The sequence below is a fragment of the Argopecten irradians genome, chromosome 5, assembly GCF_041381155.1.
Source record: "Argopecten irradians isolate NY chromosome 5, Ai_NY, whole genome shotgun sequence".
NCBI lineage: Eukaryota > Metazoa > Mollusca > Bivalvia > Pectinida > Pectinidae > Argopecten > Argopecten irradians.
In genome coordinates this window covers 42,725,272-42,740,913 of record NC_091138.1, presented here as the reverse complement: position 1 = coordinate 42,740,913, position 15,642 = coordinate 42,725,272, and the positions used below count along the sequence as shown (strand labels likewise).

The 15,642-nt window shown below is 35.4% G+C and overlaps 1 protein-coding gene across 4 annotated transcripts in view; it reads right to left on the bottom strand.

Moving 5' to 3' along the window:
* LOC138323933 (BAI1-associated protein 3-like) overlaps nt 1-15,642 on the bottom strand; it is a 155,664-nt gene that overhangs the window by 24,654 nt on the left and 115,368 nt on the right. For all 4 annotated transcript variants that reach the window (XM_069268878.1, XM_069268880.1, XM_069268879.1 and 1 more), the window contains 6 exons: nt 12,919-13,086; nt 12,583-12,649; nt 9,644-9,896; nt 6,665-6,709; nt 1,001-1,169; nt 20-223 (listed from right to left, as the gene is read on the bottom strand). In XM_069268878.1, the coding sequence (XP_069124979.1) occupies nt 20-223; nt 1,001-1,169; nt 6,665-6,709; nt 9,644-9,896; nt 12,583-12,649; nt 12,919-13,086 (906 nt within the window). The remainder of the gene's footprint in view (nt 1-19; nt 224-1,000; nt 1,170-6,664; nt 6,710-9,643; nt 9,897-12,582; nt 12,650-12,918; nt 13,087-15,642) is intronic.

Below are 15,642 nucleotides of genomic sequence, written 5' to 3'. Positions count from 1 at the left end.
ATATGTAAATGAGACGTACGTCCATTTTCCTGACTTCGTGCTGGACGAACACAGACATGAGGTCCTCATGTTGACGTACGTCTGTCCAGTTATCATCCTCTGGAATACCACGGTCTTCTCGTGTGGCAAGGCTTAGTTTCAGTTTGATCTCGCCCTGGATATTCGAGCGCGCAGTTCTTCCTTCCAATGGAATCCATCTCTCCTTTCCGGTTGATGGGATGTCCTTTTAAAAATAAAAAAAGTCTCACATTTCTTCCAAATTTGCATATTACAGATTTATCTGCACTTGCGGGTAGGTATTAATTGTAACGTCATGTGTTTGCGATCGTAACGTCATACGTTTCGGAGAAAACGACGTGAATTGTGCTCACAAAATAATGACGTAACAATCGATACCTTCCCGAAAGGGAGCTAACTCTGTAATATGCAAAGACGGAATAGTTCAAAGAATAAGATTATCTTAGAAAATGCATTTGAAAACAAGTATAAACAATATCGGATAAACAATCCTATCCAGAAAACAGTCATTTCATGGTGACTACCATCAAGGGAAATTGAAGTTTGTTTGGACAAAAAAGACAAGGCTTTTGCGCCACCTTGACAGACACCGGCGACTATTCAAAACAATCATGAATTGCTGACCTTCAACCTTTAGGTGAAGACTACACGACTAACAGACAATCAAGCGAACATCGTCAAGGGATGCTTCAGGGAAAGTAAAATTAACATCGCTTTATTTTCTTTGGTGTCAAAATTATCATAGAGACAAGACAGACTGAGCAAGATAGCCATAAGCAATATATCACACAACGTTTTGGTGAAAAAAAAGAAGGAAATTGAAATGCCAAAAGGCATTTTTAAAACGAAAGTGACAATGTTATTTTAGCAAGTTTGAAAGTTTGTCAAATAGTGATGCTTAGTAACTTGATTTTATCGATTTTTGGCATACGCCTTTGTAAGATCAGGAAACTGAAATTGTATAACTGAACAACATACTCACATCTAGGGGTATCGTGACACATCCAAGAAAGTCGTCGACACTGACGCTGCTCTTGGTTGTCCGTGCAGACTGAGCTACTTGTTTGAAGTACCGACCCAGCCCCGATAATCCTTTAACTTCATTAAGTTTCTTAGCTGCTTCGATCACGGAGAACTCGTCGTCATGGTCCCTGAAGGAAAAAAAATACAAATACTGTGAATAGTTATTTGATTTCGCAGTGGGGTGGGAGTGGGGATTTGTGATCCCAAATATAACAAAATACCCATTGAGCAATGTATTTATTGATGAATACTTCCATGGTTGAAATATTCTGGTTACAATAAAGAATAAAACAGACCTTCGATCTATGGTAATCACGACATGAATACTGTAGAATTGAAGTGAAAACAAACATTTAATTTCAAACATGACCATAAGACATACTACAAAAAAAGAGGAAGAAAAAACTAACAAACAAACAGATACACACGAATGACACTTGATTTTATGTGAGCGTTTTCATAAAATGTATCCTCTAAAAAACACGAATTTCAAGTGTACCATTATCGTTATTGTTTTTTTGTTTGTTTTTTTTTTTTTTTTTTTTTAATTTAAGCATGTCTGATAAGAACTAAGCATTTGATAAGGCGGCCAATTTGAATTGATTTAATTATTTTGCACAGCATTTTGGGGTCGTCTTTGGTATTGGTGATCAGACAAAAAAAAACCTGAAATCCCGAAATAGACCAAAAGCTCTGCTAAAACAGGTATAAGATGAGCAGAATGTTTATTATATTAAATGACATTCAAGGTAATCCTCAAAAATGCTCTGGTTGCATTGAGTATATGATTGATATCCTTATACGTCGTGGCCTTCTCATACTCTTTGTCTAATACGATTTAACAAAAATCAATTTTAGAATTAGTTTGTCTTTATCATTCCGAAATACTAGTTATTAGTCCCCTGCCGGTGAAACCGGAGGAGACAATATTATTTGTTCCCGTCTGTCTGTCTGTCTGTCTGTCTGTCTGTCTGTCAGGATTTGGTTTCCAGATGATGATAATATACAAATGAATTAATATATTTTAATCAAACTTCACACAATGGTAGCATTTGAGAGAACACAGCTTTGGATTGAACTTGGGGTCAAAAGATCAACTACAAATGTCACTGTAACTAAAAATTGATTGTTTGATTTTTTTTGTTTGTTTCTTGGTGATAATTTGAGAACATAGCGATTGGGAAAAACTTCATACAATGATAGCCAAACTACGCAATAATAACTTGCCATAGATTGCCGGCAGGGAACGTGTGGTGCTTGTAACACTTACTGTAAGCTTTGTTACATTGCACATTATATTTGGTCGTACCCCAAAGGCCATGACGAAAAAAAAAAAAAAAAAACGTTTTTAAAAAATTCCTGAATTTGAAAAATAAAAAAATAAATAAAGAATTTTGAAAATAAAAAAAAATAAAAAAAAAAAAAATTGAAAGAGCTGATATCCCAAAATAATATTAATATTAAGAGTGAAAACATTATAATTGAAAAATCATCCACAAGTGTTAAATGTCATAGTCCTCTTCTATTTTTACATTGCGATATCGATTTTTCCGATGTAGTGACGTCAGTGGCGATTGTCCTGATAGAAGTAATGGATTCGCAATCACAGGCTAAGTTTGGGCTCCCCTTCTGCTGTCCTGTATTTTCAAGTATTGCGGCAATTGAAGTCGCCGTGAAGTCCTCGTCATCAGACAATTTAGGGTCCGGTAGTCTATAAAAGTTCGGCTTTCACTCATTTCATGTCAGTGTGACATTTGCCTAGCGCCTCGGGAGACTTCAACAAGCAATTATACAATGTATTATAACTCGTTAGCTTCGTTGGTGTTGCACAAACATTACAAAGCGTTGTCCGTAACAATAGCGTTAGTTTTTGTAAGTTTTTTGTTTTTAATATTGAGCTTTGTGTCACTTTGTATGAAGAAAGTATACTGAAAAAAGCATATGCTCTACGCATCATAAAACTGAACCAGATTATGCAGTTTCCCCAATTATTGTCATCTATTTGTATGGCAATACTACTGTTCAGAAGGAACATATATTCATAATCATCTTCAAGTAAATCCTTTTTAACATAGTCATTGTCCTGTAACGAATTCCCAACGTGGTTTATTAGTGTATCCATGGATTTAAATGACAGAAATTTAGATGTTTTATATTAAAATAAGTACATAAATATAACGATTATGGTGTGAATGTCGTTTAGTGAAACTTTGTATTTATGGATTATTATGTATGCCGGAAACAATGATATGACTTCAGATGAGTGTTGAGGACAGCTATGATCGTCTGTTACAGTCTTAACCTGTCAATTTAGGTATAGGATCCGAGTTTGTTTATCAGAGATTGTGGTGTAATTGCCCAGGGGTGTCAAGAGTCCTGACGAACCCTGAACTGAGACAACCGGATGTGACGTTGGGGCTTCACAATGGACCACAGTTAATAGAATGATACCGAACCTTTCCCTTGGTATATTTGGAGCCCTACTACATTGCCACCTGCGCTGCACGTCAAAACAGACAAGCCTGTCATTTATGCCATCTCTGATATACTGTAGGGCGTTTTAAATTCGTGGGGTCAATATTTCGCGGTTCAATATAAAGGACATATTCGCGAAGGATCGTTTTCACGGTTCATCGATTCTTGTGATTCGCGAGGATAAACAATTCTATCATTCCTTTGTACGTCAATTTACTTATGAATATTTCGTTGATGTTTAGAATTCGTGGATTTCAATGAAAACGCCAATATGGCAAAAATAAGCCATCCACTAAAATTATACAACAAGATTTTAATGGTTCATAGCATAAACTATTCATAGCTTATGCGCATAGGAAAGTGACAGTTCATAGAGGAAACAGTAATCTGTTATAATTTTAAAATGTACCCCAATATCAGCTGAAATATTGATTGATTCTCTTGTCATATCATTACATTCTTTAAGGAGTTTAATAAGTACGTAAATATTTTAAATGTGGGATAAATTAAGCGAATTATAAAGAGTTACAATACCAGCATGTAATCCGGATTTACTGGTTCTGATTTAATTAACGGACGGTAATTACACTAGCGCATTTTAACACCTATCATGCGAGTCTCACGAGAGAACCTGTGTCGCACGTGTGCTATTTAAAGACGTGTCTCATTAACAACACACAATACCAGCATACAGCATGACCATATACATTAACGACATCTCGTTGTGATCGTGACGTCACTAGTTTTCCCTATCAGTCTCAGACACAAACATGATTTGTACAGAGTTTAATGTAAACATTATTCTGTATCAATATCTGGTAAAATAATGGCAATGATCTCTAAAAGAAGTATAAATCCTTTAATAGCTAAAATAAGGTACTGTTAACATCCAAAGTCATGTAAGGATGTGCCAAATTTGTTAGTGAAGGAAAGGGGGCATACATGGTGAAAATTCACCGACCAGCGGTCAGTACCTGGCAACTGCCCCACATAGGATTGGAACTCGCGACCCAGAGGTGGAGGACTTACGGTAATATGTCGAGACATCTTAGCCACTCGGGCACCGCGGCCCAAAGCTTACATGCCATTAAGCTAATTAAGAATTTATAAATCATAATTGTACATACCAACGTTGTATACAGCTATGGCACTTAAAGGAAGGTGTCCTTGTATGCAGTGTATTGTGTATGTGGGAAGTCTGTATGTTTGGGGGAGGCTGCGGTATATTCTCTTTCGTTTAATTTTTCTCAAAATTGTCAGATTGAATGATGCATATTAATAAGCTACGCAACCCTAGCAAAAAGCATTCAATACTCCAGCCTTCGGGCTTCTATTTCAGAGAATCCACCCATCCATCGTATAAGAAATACTTGGATGAGGAAGAAGTCTCCCAGTCGGACACTTCTTGTTTCATATCCGACTTATGCTGCTGAAGACAACGTACAGAACACCCAAAACGATCATATACAGACAATGTGTAAACCAGCTGTCACAATATTTTTATAGCAGGAAGAGATAGTAGAAAATGTAAAATGCATTTCAACCTTGAATAAAAGAGCATGAGAAACTGCCATCTATGATTCTACACGTTCGGCTAGATTTGTTTCCTTTTTCATTCAAAAAACGTGTGAAGAAAGGGAGGATTTCTTCTTTGTTTTACATATCTTCACAATCATAAGGCTGTCGACGACACTGCACATAATTAAACTGGAATATGTTGTTGAATTAAATCAATATATAGCGTAGTTTTTTCTGAAAGTCAATTTTAGCTTTTATCATTACTACGAAAATCATTACGCGATTAAACGAATAAATCCCCACAAGATAAGAATCCAGGATAACATACAAAAAGACAACAGGTCCGCAAAGTTAAGTGTTGTTTGATTTACCAGTTACATCTTTTCAAATATCGACCAAATCAAGGACTATCTTAAGTTGCGATGAGAAACAGTTAGTGTTCGTGTTAAAATCACAATGCCATACCTAAAGGCTCCTCATTTGCTGAACGAACATGCATTCTTAGAACTTTAAAGCTGATCATTTTCCGCCACAAGCCGCCAACAGTCTAAATTCCACTTCAAATGCTAATTGATGCGCACTTCCTTATAAGGAATAATTATGGCAAAAACTCGTAAATTCGAATGTCTAATTAGCGTTAAGGTCACGTGTCCTAATGATACACCAGACAGACATTGCATGTATGTGCTCCTTTTATCATTACAAAATGAACGATGCCCTTTGTCTACGTCCTTATAGCAGCATTACATTGCAATAAAAGTCAATGCTAGGATGAAGAAATGTTGGAGACTCAAGTCTTGGCTCACATGGCATACTTTGTCTGAGCTGTGATTTTATAAATCAAGTATCATCTCATTTCATCAAGACTTACGATCAAAGTTGTTGTCCATCAACTAAACGTTATCACATTATATCATGTTCGCAATTAAGGCTAACGTATGTAAAATTTGAATTATTTTTTTTACATTCAAATATGCCTTGAATCCACAAGTTTGATTTTATCAATCTGGGATCATCTTATTTCATCCAGACTTATGATCAACGTTCTTGTCAATCATCTAAACGCCATCATATTATATCATGTAAGCAATTAAGGCCAACTTATGAAAAAATTGAAACTTTTTTTTTTACATTCAAATATGTCTTGATTTCACAAGTTTAATTTGAATATTGGAAAGCGCTTTTATTTTCGTGTAAACTCTATTCGTAAATACATAATCTGGCGATCAAGGGATCTTTGTGAATTGTCCTTATACACCGTACATGTCTGTGTCCCTAATACAAAGCTGGATGATTAAGTTTTGATACTTGATGACGCTACCGTTAGGTTTTTTGTGTTGTGATTTAGCAATTCGTTGCGTTAACGAGCAATATGCGTCTATCCCTGTCATACTTATTTGCTCAATATGCCCACATATCAAAGGTGTAATATAACTTCCTGTATCACTATGGTGTCTAATTAAATTTGAGCAGAGCACAGCGTCATCACGTTAAACTACATGAGATTATATTCAAGACCAGTTTGATTTCCAATAAAAGCCTACGTATATTGCTGTTCATTAGGAAGTTTAAACTCATGCTTGGTAATCACGTCATTATTACTATAGTAAATCTTTAACATGAAACTCACCAGATATCCAGATGAAGTCGGTCGGAATGAACATCTTCCAAATCGCTGCAAAAACAAATTAAAACAAAAGTAAATTAAAACTTTCTGAGGATTTATTGCTTTGCTGTCCTTCTCGAAAAATGAAATGCTGCATTTTAAAGTTAAATCGATCGAGATATCAATTGTATTGATAGTTGTACCAAGCCAGTGCAAATACAAATCGATTTAACAAGGTATACAGGTAATCTTCTCGTGAAATTCGAGTCAAGGCGTCTTTATACGTAAAATTCTCTTTTTGCCCCGATTCACGGAGATTCACCTCGAGAAAGATTGCTCATGCACGCTGACATTTTATATCAAGAGCGTCATTTCCGCTAAGAAGTTATGAAAATATTTTTAAATCATTTTAAAATCATTTTGATAAAAAAGATAACGGGTGCACAATTTAATTCAATTTTGAGACCTTGGTCCTTCCCAACGGCTTCGACCCGGCAGATAAGGCGTTAGAATTGTACCTGCTGCCCCTATTGCAATGTACAATGCTATCGCACATACAGTGTTTAGCAGTGCAGAATCTGACATTGATCTTCATATTTCGTTTTCAACCCCTAAACATTTAATATTTTTGACATTGATCTTCATCTTTCGTTTTCAACCCCTAAACATTTAACATTTTTGTATACTTATGCTGCCTGGTCCCGATTTCTTGAAACAAACTGAAGTCGCAAATTGACTAAAGTAAAAAAAAGTCTGCACTTTTGCTTCGAGAAATCGGAGTCTTATCATTTGTCTAATGAAGGTGACAGTGTACATATAGTATTAGTCATCGAAACGTTAATCATGAAACATTACCTAAAACAATATAATGTATTTTTCATTTGAACAATTTTGAATAATAATTTCCTGTTTACTGTTTATCCTTAAGCTTTTTGTAGTTTCGTTATCACTAACGATATGATATTGAGGCTCAGGCCGGATGTGACGTAGACAAAGAAAGATAATTCTCTTTCTAACCATCCGTTTACTCTCGGTGTCATCTGTCAGATATTTGCAAGCCTACACGCTATTATCCGTTTGATTTTTTTTTTTTTCAAACCTAAGATCAAGTTATGAATTATGTAAGGATTTCGTTGTTTACAAGATCATGTTATGACTCACGCAAGGAATTCATTGTCTTTCAAGTAAGGTTAAAAACCCTGGAAAATTGAGTTTTATAGTCTGGTTGTTTCCTTAGGTGTGGACAATTGCAACCTTGAAGAGGAATCAAACCTATTTTCGTTTCACTTTCTCTGTGAATTTTCTTTTATCATGCTTACAGAATGTTACTAGATATCTCTATAGATTTCAAAGCTATATGTTAAACACAATTAAATAGTTTTATGACCACGCTTTGTCCTTCTTGGGATTAATGCGAATGTTGAATTACACTTTAACGTGGCCTTGAATTCTCACGAGACACGTTCATGGGTTAAATCTGGATTGTATTTCCTGATTCACCAAACCTACGTCCGTAAATAAATAGTGCGTAGGAATCGCTTGTGATGATCTAATTATTTTCTGTCGTAATGTGATGACTCAGGCAACGATTTATTGTAGATGTTTCGAAAAAACACTTTATATGTTAAATCACTTTTAGTGTGAAAATGTCACTGCCAAATGTCATAAGCATGGGAAATAGATTTTGAATTCATTTAATTTCTTGAATGATTTGTTTGTTTGTTTAGTTTTACGTCCTATTAACAGCCAGGGTCATGTAAGGACGTGCCAGGTTTGTTGGTGGAGGAAAGCCGGAGTACCCGGAGAAAAACCACCGCCCAGCGGTCAGTACCTGGCAACTGCCCCACATGGGATTCGAACTCGCATCCCAGAGGTGGAGGGCTTGTGGTAATATGTCGGGACATCTTAACCACTCGGCCACCGCGGCCCCCTCTTGAATGATTTTTTCCTGTTTGAGACTAACAAAATAACATAAAAAGAATCAGCCTCTAATAAGAAAATTCCGTCATTTTTTTTAAATACAACTTTTTTTATTTATAATTTTTGATATTTTTCTTTCAATAAGTTTCTACTATTTGATTTGCAATGACCACTAAACGATATAAATTAAAATGAGTTAATATCCTTGGTTTATTTAAAAACTATTTCATTGATCTGTACCTCCGCTATAACATGTAACCTTTAGATTTCTAGTACTCTAGTACTCTAGTACTCAAAGTTGCAGGTATCAACCTTAGATATCAGTAATTAGCAGGAAACAACCTTATCGATACATAATTAGGTCATATCACATCAATACAACATTTAATGGGGCTATAATGTTTTGTATGTTTGATTCCATGTTAAGACTTATTGCGTCCGACTCTCCGGACTAAAATATCATTCAGTTTATAGAATCTGTAGCACGATTCTTGCGGAATAAATACATAATTATTATATGTGTTATGTTACGCATGCCCGTTATCGCCCCGTTGAAGTTAAAAACAGGACAGTAGGTTACACACAAAGGTTACTTGACATACTTTATTAAAAAGTCCAGTTTCTAGTTCAAGAGCGGTTTTCACATCCAAATACGTGGTAAAGAACATATCACAGCTACAAAAGAATTTTCCCTTCAAAATATTTAACTAAACCCATATGACGTTTGTAGTACTTTGACAGAGAACCTGTAAGATACCTCTAAAATCCACAAAGTCCTAGAGTCCTGTACTACGGATGATTTCATGTTGTCCTTTTTAACGTCATCCATGATTCATCAGTAAAAGAAGGGTTTAATATAGCTTATATAATCAATATTTTAAAGGTCTTTAGCCTATTTATTAGCTATTTCTGGAGTGTTAAATTAGAATCACTCTATATTAGAAGTCCTGTTTAATTACTTTTTTTTCCTTTTTTTTCCGTGCGAATAAGATGCTTCTGATGCATTCAAAGCTCAACGCTACTTGGTATCTCTCAAATCGCGGTGTTTTAATATTTAGAGATTATACCTAAATCTATACTTACAATCGGAACCTCTCGTTCCAGATAGGATTGAGTGAGTTCTGAACAACATTTGTACTCCGGATAAACTTGGCCGGAATGACGTCACGCGCTGATTTGTCTCGCTTCTTTTTCGATCCGGCCATTGACAGCTTCCGGCTTATGCTTCCTTTTTTAGATTCCTTGTATTTGGTTTGGTCATCTTCGTCTGAGAAAACATCGCCATCTTGTAAACGGCCCGGCCATATGCCCAGCATGCAGTAGGGATCACTGAATCCTGATAAGCAGAAAACATATTCTATCAGTCTTAATCAATATCACTGCCTGTACAACATGTAATTTGCTTCAATTGGCCTTAGATGTGTACTACCTTTTAGAAACGGCTTTTGATTTTTAAAATGAGACCGTAAAAAGAGATCGATAACTTTGTAGAGTCGCAAAAGTTATAAATTTGCCGTTAATGCTACATCTATTATCATCTTCTGAATAATTTAATTTGCATAAATTAAATTTACATAAATTAAATGATAATTCTTATAACATGGGTCGTCTTATGTTTCCCGCCGCGCGTTAGTTGACTATCATTGTTGACTATCCTGGCGCCAGACGGCACAACAACGAAATGAATCTTCAATATTAACATATATTACGCAGAGAAACTTACATTTTTTTTGTGTCACAACATAATCTTAGGTCATCGATATAAATTTTCTTATCCTATTATTGTTTTAAGAAAATGATATTTTTGTTTCGGAAACGTAATGGACCTTTAAGACAGTTTCTGAAAATTTTATTTTGAAACCATTACACACGTAGAAAATATATATTAGACGTAAAAGTAACCCAAGATGTTTATCAATCCGTTCGCCTCTGAAATATCAATTGGTTTGGTTTGGTTTAATGTGCATGTATATTTCAGCTGTTAAACCATTGAATGCATATTGTTTAACCTATCAGATCACAATACAAGTTTATGATATGACCGACATTTTCCCTTTGCCAGAAATGATTTTTATGCATTTAAAAATCATATATATAATCTCTCCAAGAGTACATTGCGGTCTTTTTTATTTCAGGACGAAAGACCATAATATGACATGGTAAATTACGGCATAAATTGTTTCTGTTCATGTCTAGTCGTTTTGTGAGCCCCTTTAAGATATAAAGTGTTAGTGAAGTGATACATTTCAGAACGTTGATAGAGAGTGCGTTTTACGTTGGAAATATGGAGGGAGTTATCGATATTTTAGTCTTAAATGAATGTTGCATACGTAATAACGAAACAATTTAGACTCGACAAATGTATATTACTTCAATGCCAAAAGATTTTGCATCAGGTAACAAAACAAAACCATGTTGTAACATGCGAATAATTTTACGAGTGGTAAAATGTATTTTCTCTCTTCTCCCATACTAATGATACCGTTTTAAATCATATTCTTTTACGGGCATATAACGCTTAAGCTATTCGTGATGATGATGATGATGATTAATGCTGTATAGTGTCACTTGAAAGTCTGTGATCCACGCAAAGCATTATCGACAATTACACTACAAAATGAGCTCGGTGTCTATGCCTTTGAAGATAGATGGTTACAGACATAAGTTGCAATTGGTAATATCTTCAACAACCTGCACGGATTACCTTTAAAGGACTCATGAGAGGTGAGGCAAACTATCTGTAGGCATATATGCGTATGTCGAAATGACAAAGCCGTTCTTGGAGTGAACGTGTATTTCCCGGAAGCAATTAAGTCAGACTTTCCAATGGATGAAGGAAGCAATAGAAAGCGATGGAAACCGACGAACGAAAATAGTACGCACTCAAGACTGGCGGCAGTGCTAACCCCTAGGAAAATGTCAAATTCTTCGGATGTATTGCATGTAAGATGAATAACCAATAACAAAAATAGCAGCATTTAACATGCCATTAAATTGTTATGCTTGGAGCACATAAGCAGGTGCTACCGATGCACGTGACAATTCCGAATAATGGCAATCTGGTTCCAAGGACACATAGAACTGTTAAGCGTGGAGAGTCCGGAAAAATTTGGATGAATTCTCCGAACGCCCCTATCATTATAACTAACATTTATTCATACTTAATATTCAAAAGTGTTATATTTCTACGTTCCAGCATTTTTTAAATCACCAACTTGACTATCATGAAAAGGGTTTTGAACCAGAATTTTTATTTCATAATATAATGCTGGTGCTATGGATTTGTGCTTACATTTTTATTTTTCTAGTTAAAAACCTTACTGCATAGCGCTCAAAATGTGTGGGGTTCATATTTCGCGTTTTTCTTAATGGGAATTATTCGCGGGATATGAATTTCGCAGTGAACCGATTCATGTAGTTGTAATAACTGCAGATAAAATAAATTTTAATGGTAACAACAAGTGTTATGCTTTCTTTGCAATTAATGTGTAATCGTTTGCGAGCGGAATCATTGTGGATGGGGAAAACAATAGCCAATATGTGTATATGTTGTAATTCTACATAATAGCAGAAAATAAAATACCAAGACGCTGTACAGTATGTATCTAATAAACACATTTCTGACATCTGAAATGTCATTTTATTGAATTCAACCAATTCTTTGAAACTTTCAATGAAAGCCTTAGTGGTGACGCATTTTTACCCCTAAAACATATCTAACGTCTTGAACGGGTTTTGGGTTTAAATTTTAAACTTGTTTGCTTACTCCTAGACGTCATTTCGTGTGTTTCACGGAGCGGTGCCTGGCAAGCCTGTCCTATGTAACCATAGGCGGCCCTTCTCAATGAAAATTAATAGTGGCTTTTTCAGGAGGATTGAACGACTTGCGACGAACTCGTTTATTTTCTATAAATGAATTAACAAACACGCAACACGGGACCCTTACGCGGATTTGGTAGCCCAAGAGAGTCCGTGCATTGTCCTAAAGTCATTGATATACATTTCACAACGTGTACGCTTACCGTCGGCATCTTTTGCTTCCAAGTCCTTTGCCTTGATGACTGTGATGTTCACGACAACAATCGGTGGCTACAAAAACAAACAAATTATGGTAAAAGAAAACTAACGAAATTTCCTGATTTTCTTATTTTTGAGAATTGATTTACCGTCTTCCGTCTTCCCGGTTATTTTTGCGTGGATGATATTTCGCAGTTTTGCGAAACATTGATATGATCGCCAAAATTTGATCCGTGAAATTGTAAGAAATGGTGGAACCATATATAAGCCGAAAACAATATCTCAAAAATTTAAGGCCGGTAAAGGTCAGAATAAATCAACCAATCCTTAACTATTCCTACCTTTTCCTCTGTGGCCCTGGCCAGGAGATGGGCGTGGTCCTCAGGACTGATACCGAACGCTTCCTGGGCATACTGGTACAGGTCCTGTATAAAGGGGGAGTGTCCTCCAGCAGTCGTCCCTATCTTATGTTTGATGGTGTAAAGCACCTCGATATACAGGAGCTCGAACTGCAACAATAAAACGATACGGGGATATAAAGACTTGTACTTCTGGAATACGTACTACACAAAAAAACAATTACTGTAAGCATACTTCTTTTAGTGGTAGTATCATTTTAGCATTTTCACGGATTTATATGAAGCGCTAATTCATGAACAGCGCTAAATTTCACGAAAGACTTTTTTTCGGTATTGAACCATCCAATTTATATCCGTGCCAATAAATCATAATTTTAAGTTTTTCCGCATTTTACGATAAAAACTAACTGCGCTAAAATATCTAAAGTATCTTGCACCTTTGTATATATTTAAGTTTATTTAGTTCAATAAAAAACAAATGTTACAAAGTCACTGGAATTGAGAAATGTTTCCGATGTGGTTGCAATGTTTCATTAGACCTTCCCTGTTATTCAGACAACATACCGATCCAACCAATTGATCTATTTCTGCTACGGTCTGAACCGTCTGATCTGAACGGTTTTCTCTTCTAATAATGATAATTAACTGTCTATCATATTCGTAGTGTCTAACCATGTTTATCTATCTGTATATATGTATAGGGTATGTGACGCATGTATAAAGTAATTTGTCGGGGTGTGCTGATCCGTGTCTTTGATAGTATTGGTTATTGCAATTGAAAGAAATATCAAAACACCATGCAATTTTCAGATAATGTTCTAATTCAAACGTTTGAAAAATGAAACATTTTAGTCATAAGCATTACTAAATAGCAAGTCGCTGATTTACTGCAAGGAAAATTGTATTCCGAAAAGATTTTCAACTTGTGTAATTGGAGCTGTTATTTATGCTTCGATATTTACATCATTCTTTTGTTTTGTTTTTTGAAGTCTGATTTGGTATACATTAGCGTACACACAGTTTATTTAGTCTAGTAACCACGACAACCGTAGTTACCAGATTTGTTCTGGCTACAGCCAGAACAGGAATGTAAAGATAACGATTTGTCTTCATTTGGACTGCGTATACGATAGTATGAACTTATTTGACAACGAACATATTTATTTATGGAGCACAAGCACTCTATATAGAATATGTTTTACCAACTGCGTTCATGCCTCCGTATCCGCAGTAAAAATAAAGATCAATCCTTGCTTGAAGTTACCGTGTGACTGGCGATCGTGTATTTCTAGAAAAGTTTTTTTTTTCTAATCACTATACAGCCCTTTTCTAACCAATTAAATGGTAAATTTTTTTTAAATTTTCGATTAAAAAACGTTATAAAATTTATGCTTTTAATGTTATTATCTGAATTTAAAAGTCTTCAATACAGTTCAATTGGTACTTGTTTAAAGAGAGTCTCTAATGGTTAGTAATGTCGCGTGATAAAGTTTACACATCAGTAGCATTCACCTCATTTATTGGCGCGGAAGCATCAAAAGCAGTTATTTCACCTTTATGCATATTGCAATAAAGTTTCTACATCAATACTCTCAAATGTATAGAGCATATTCCTTGTTTCTTGATAAAATCCAGTTATAAATTATCGAGTGAGGTGGAAACTTTGATATTTTCACGAGTGCGAGGTATAGAATATAAATATCAATGCTGCATTCCGATTGGTCAAAAGCGAGTGAAAATATCAAAATGACATTTTCAATTTTTTTAAGTATATCGCTTTTATGTTCATCGTAAAATCTTCACTGCTAAAAATGTAATAAAATATTCTCAATTGACTATATAGTCGTAGACATTGCTACGTCATATTTCAATGACAAACATGATACCTGTTTAAAACCCCATTCACATTGTATGCCATTTTATATCATTAAATAACAAAATGATTGAGTGATATGATATCTCTTTCTATCCAGAGAGTTATTTACAGCTAGTCCAAGCAATCTTGCCGACCAATGATCGAGGTACAAAATACTTGCATATCCTAACAGTTCCTCTCTTCATTTTCATTCATGAATTCCTATCCATTTGTATTTTGAACCTTTTCCTGGACATTGGGCTTGTAATTATATCTTATGGTCATATTATTCTCCTTCTAACAAAATAAATCACGGTAGCGGGCCAACATGACAAACAAATATGATACCATGTACTGTTGTCATAACCTTGAATAGCCAGCACTGTCATACCATTCACCTCATCGATAACAGTGTTGCTCTCAAACTAATTTATATGCTACTATCGTTATGAAAACTGAAGTTAACCAAGCTTTTTACACAATAAACTGGCTTCATATGCAAGTCATAATTACGACATTTCTCATAAAAGCGGAGCCATGCCGAGCTACCGTCTTACGTTTTTACAACACCGACTATGCATTATGTATAAGGATATTATGGTCCCCGGTTTATGTGGATCTATGTTACCAGATACATAGTCGAGCCGAAGTTAAGTTGTGTTTTTCTACTTGTTTTCCCCCAATGCTAGTTCGAGAGTCAGCAATTATTTCTCACGGACTATGATACAGTCTGTATAATACAATATTCAACAGACATCTGCATGTTTACAGATCATTCTTGACAATTTGTAGTAGGATAGGAGCCGTTCTTCTTGCAGGCCAACATCGTACCCTGCAAACCAATACCACAA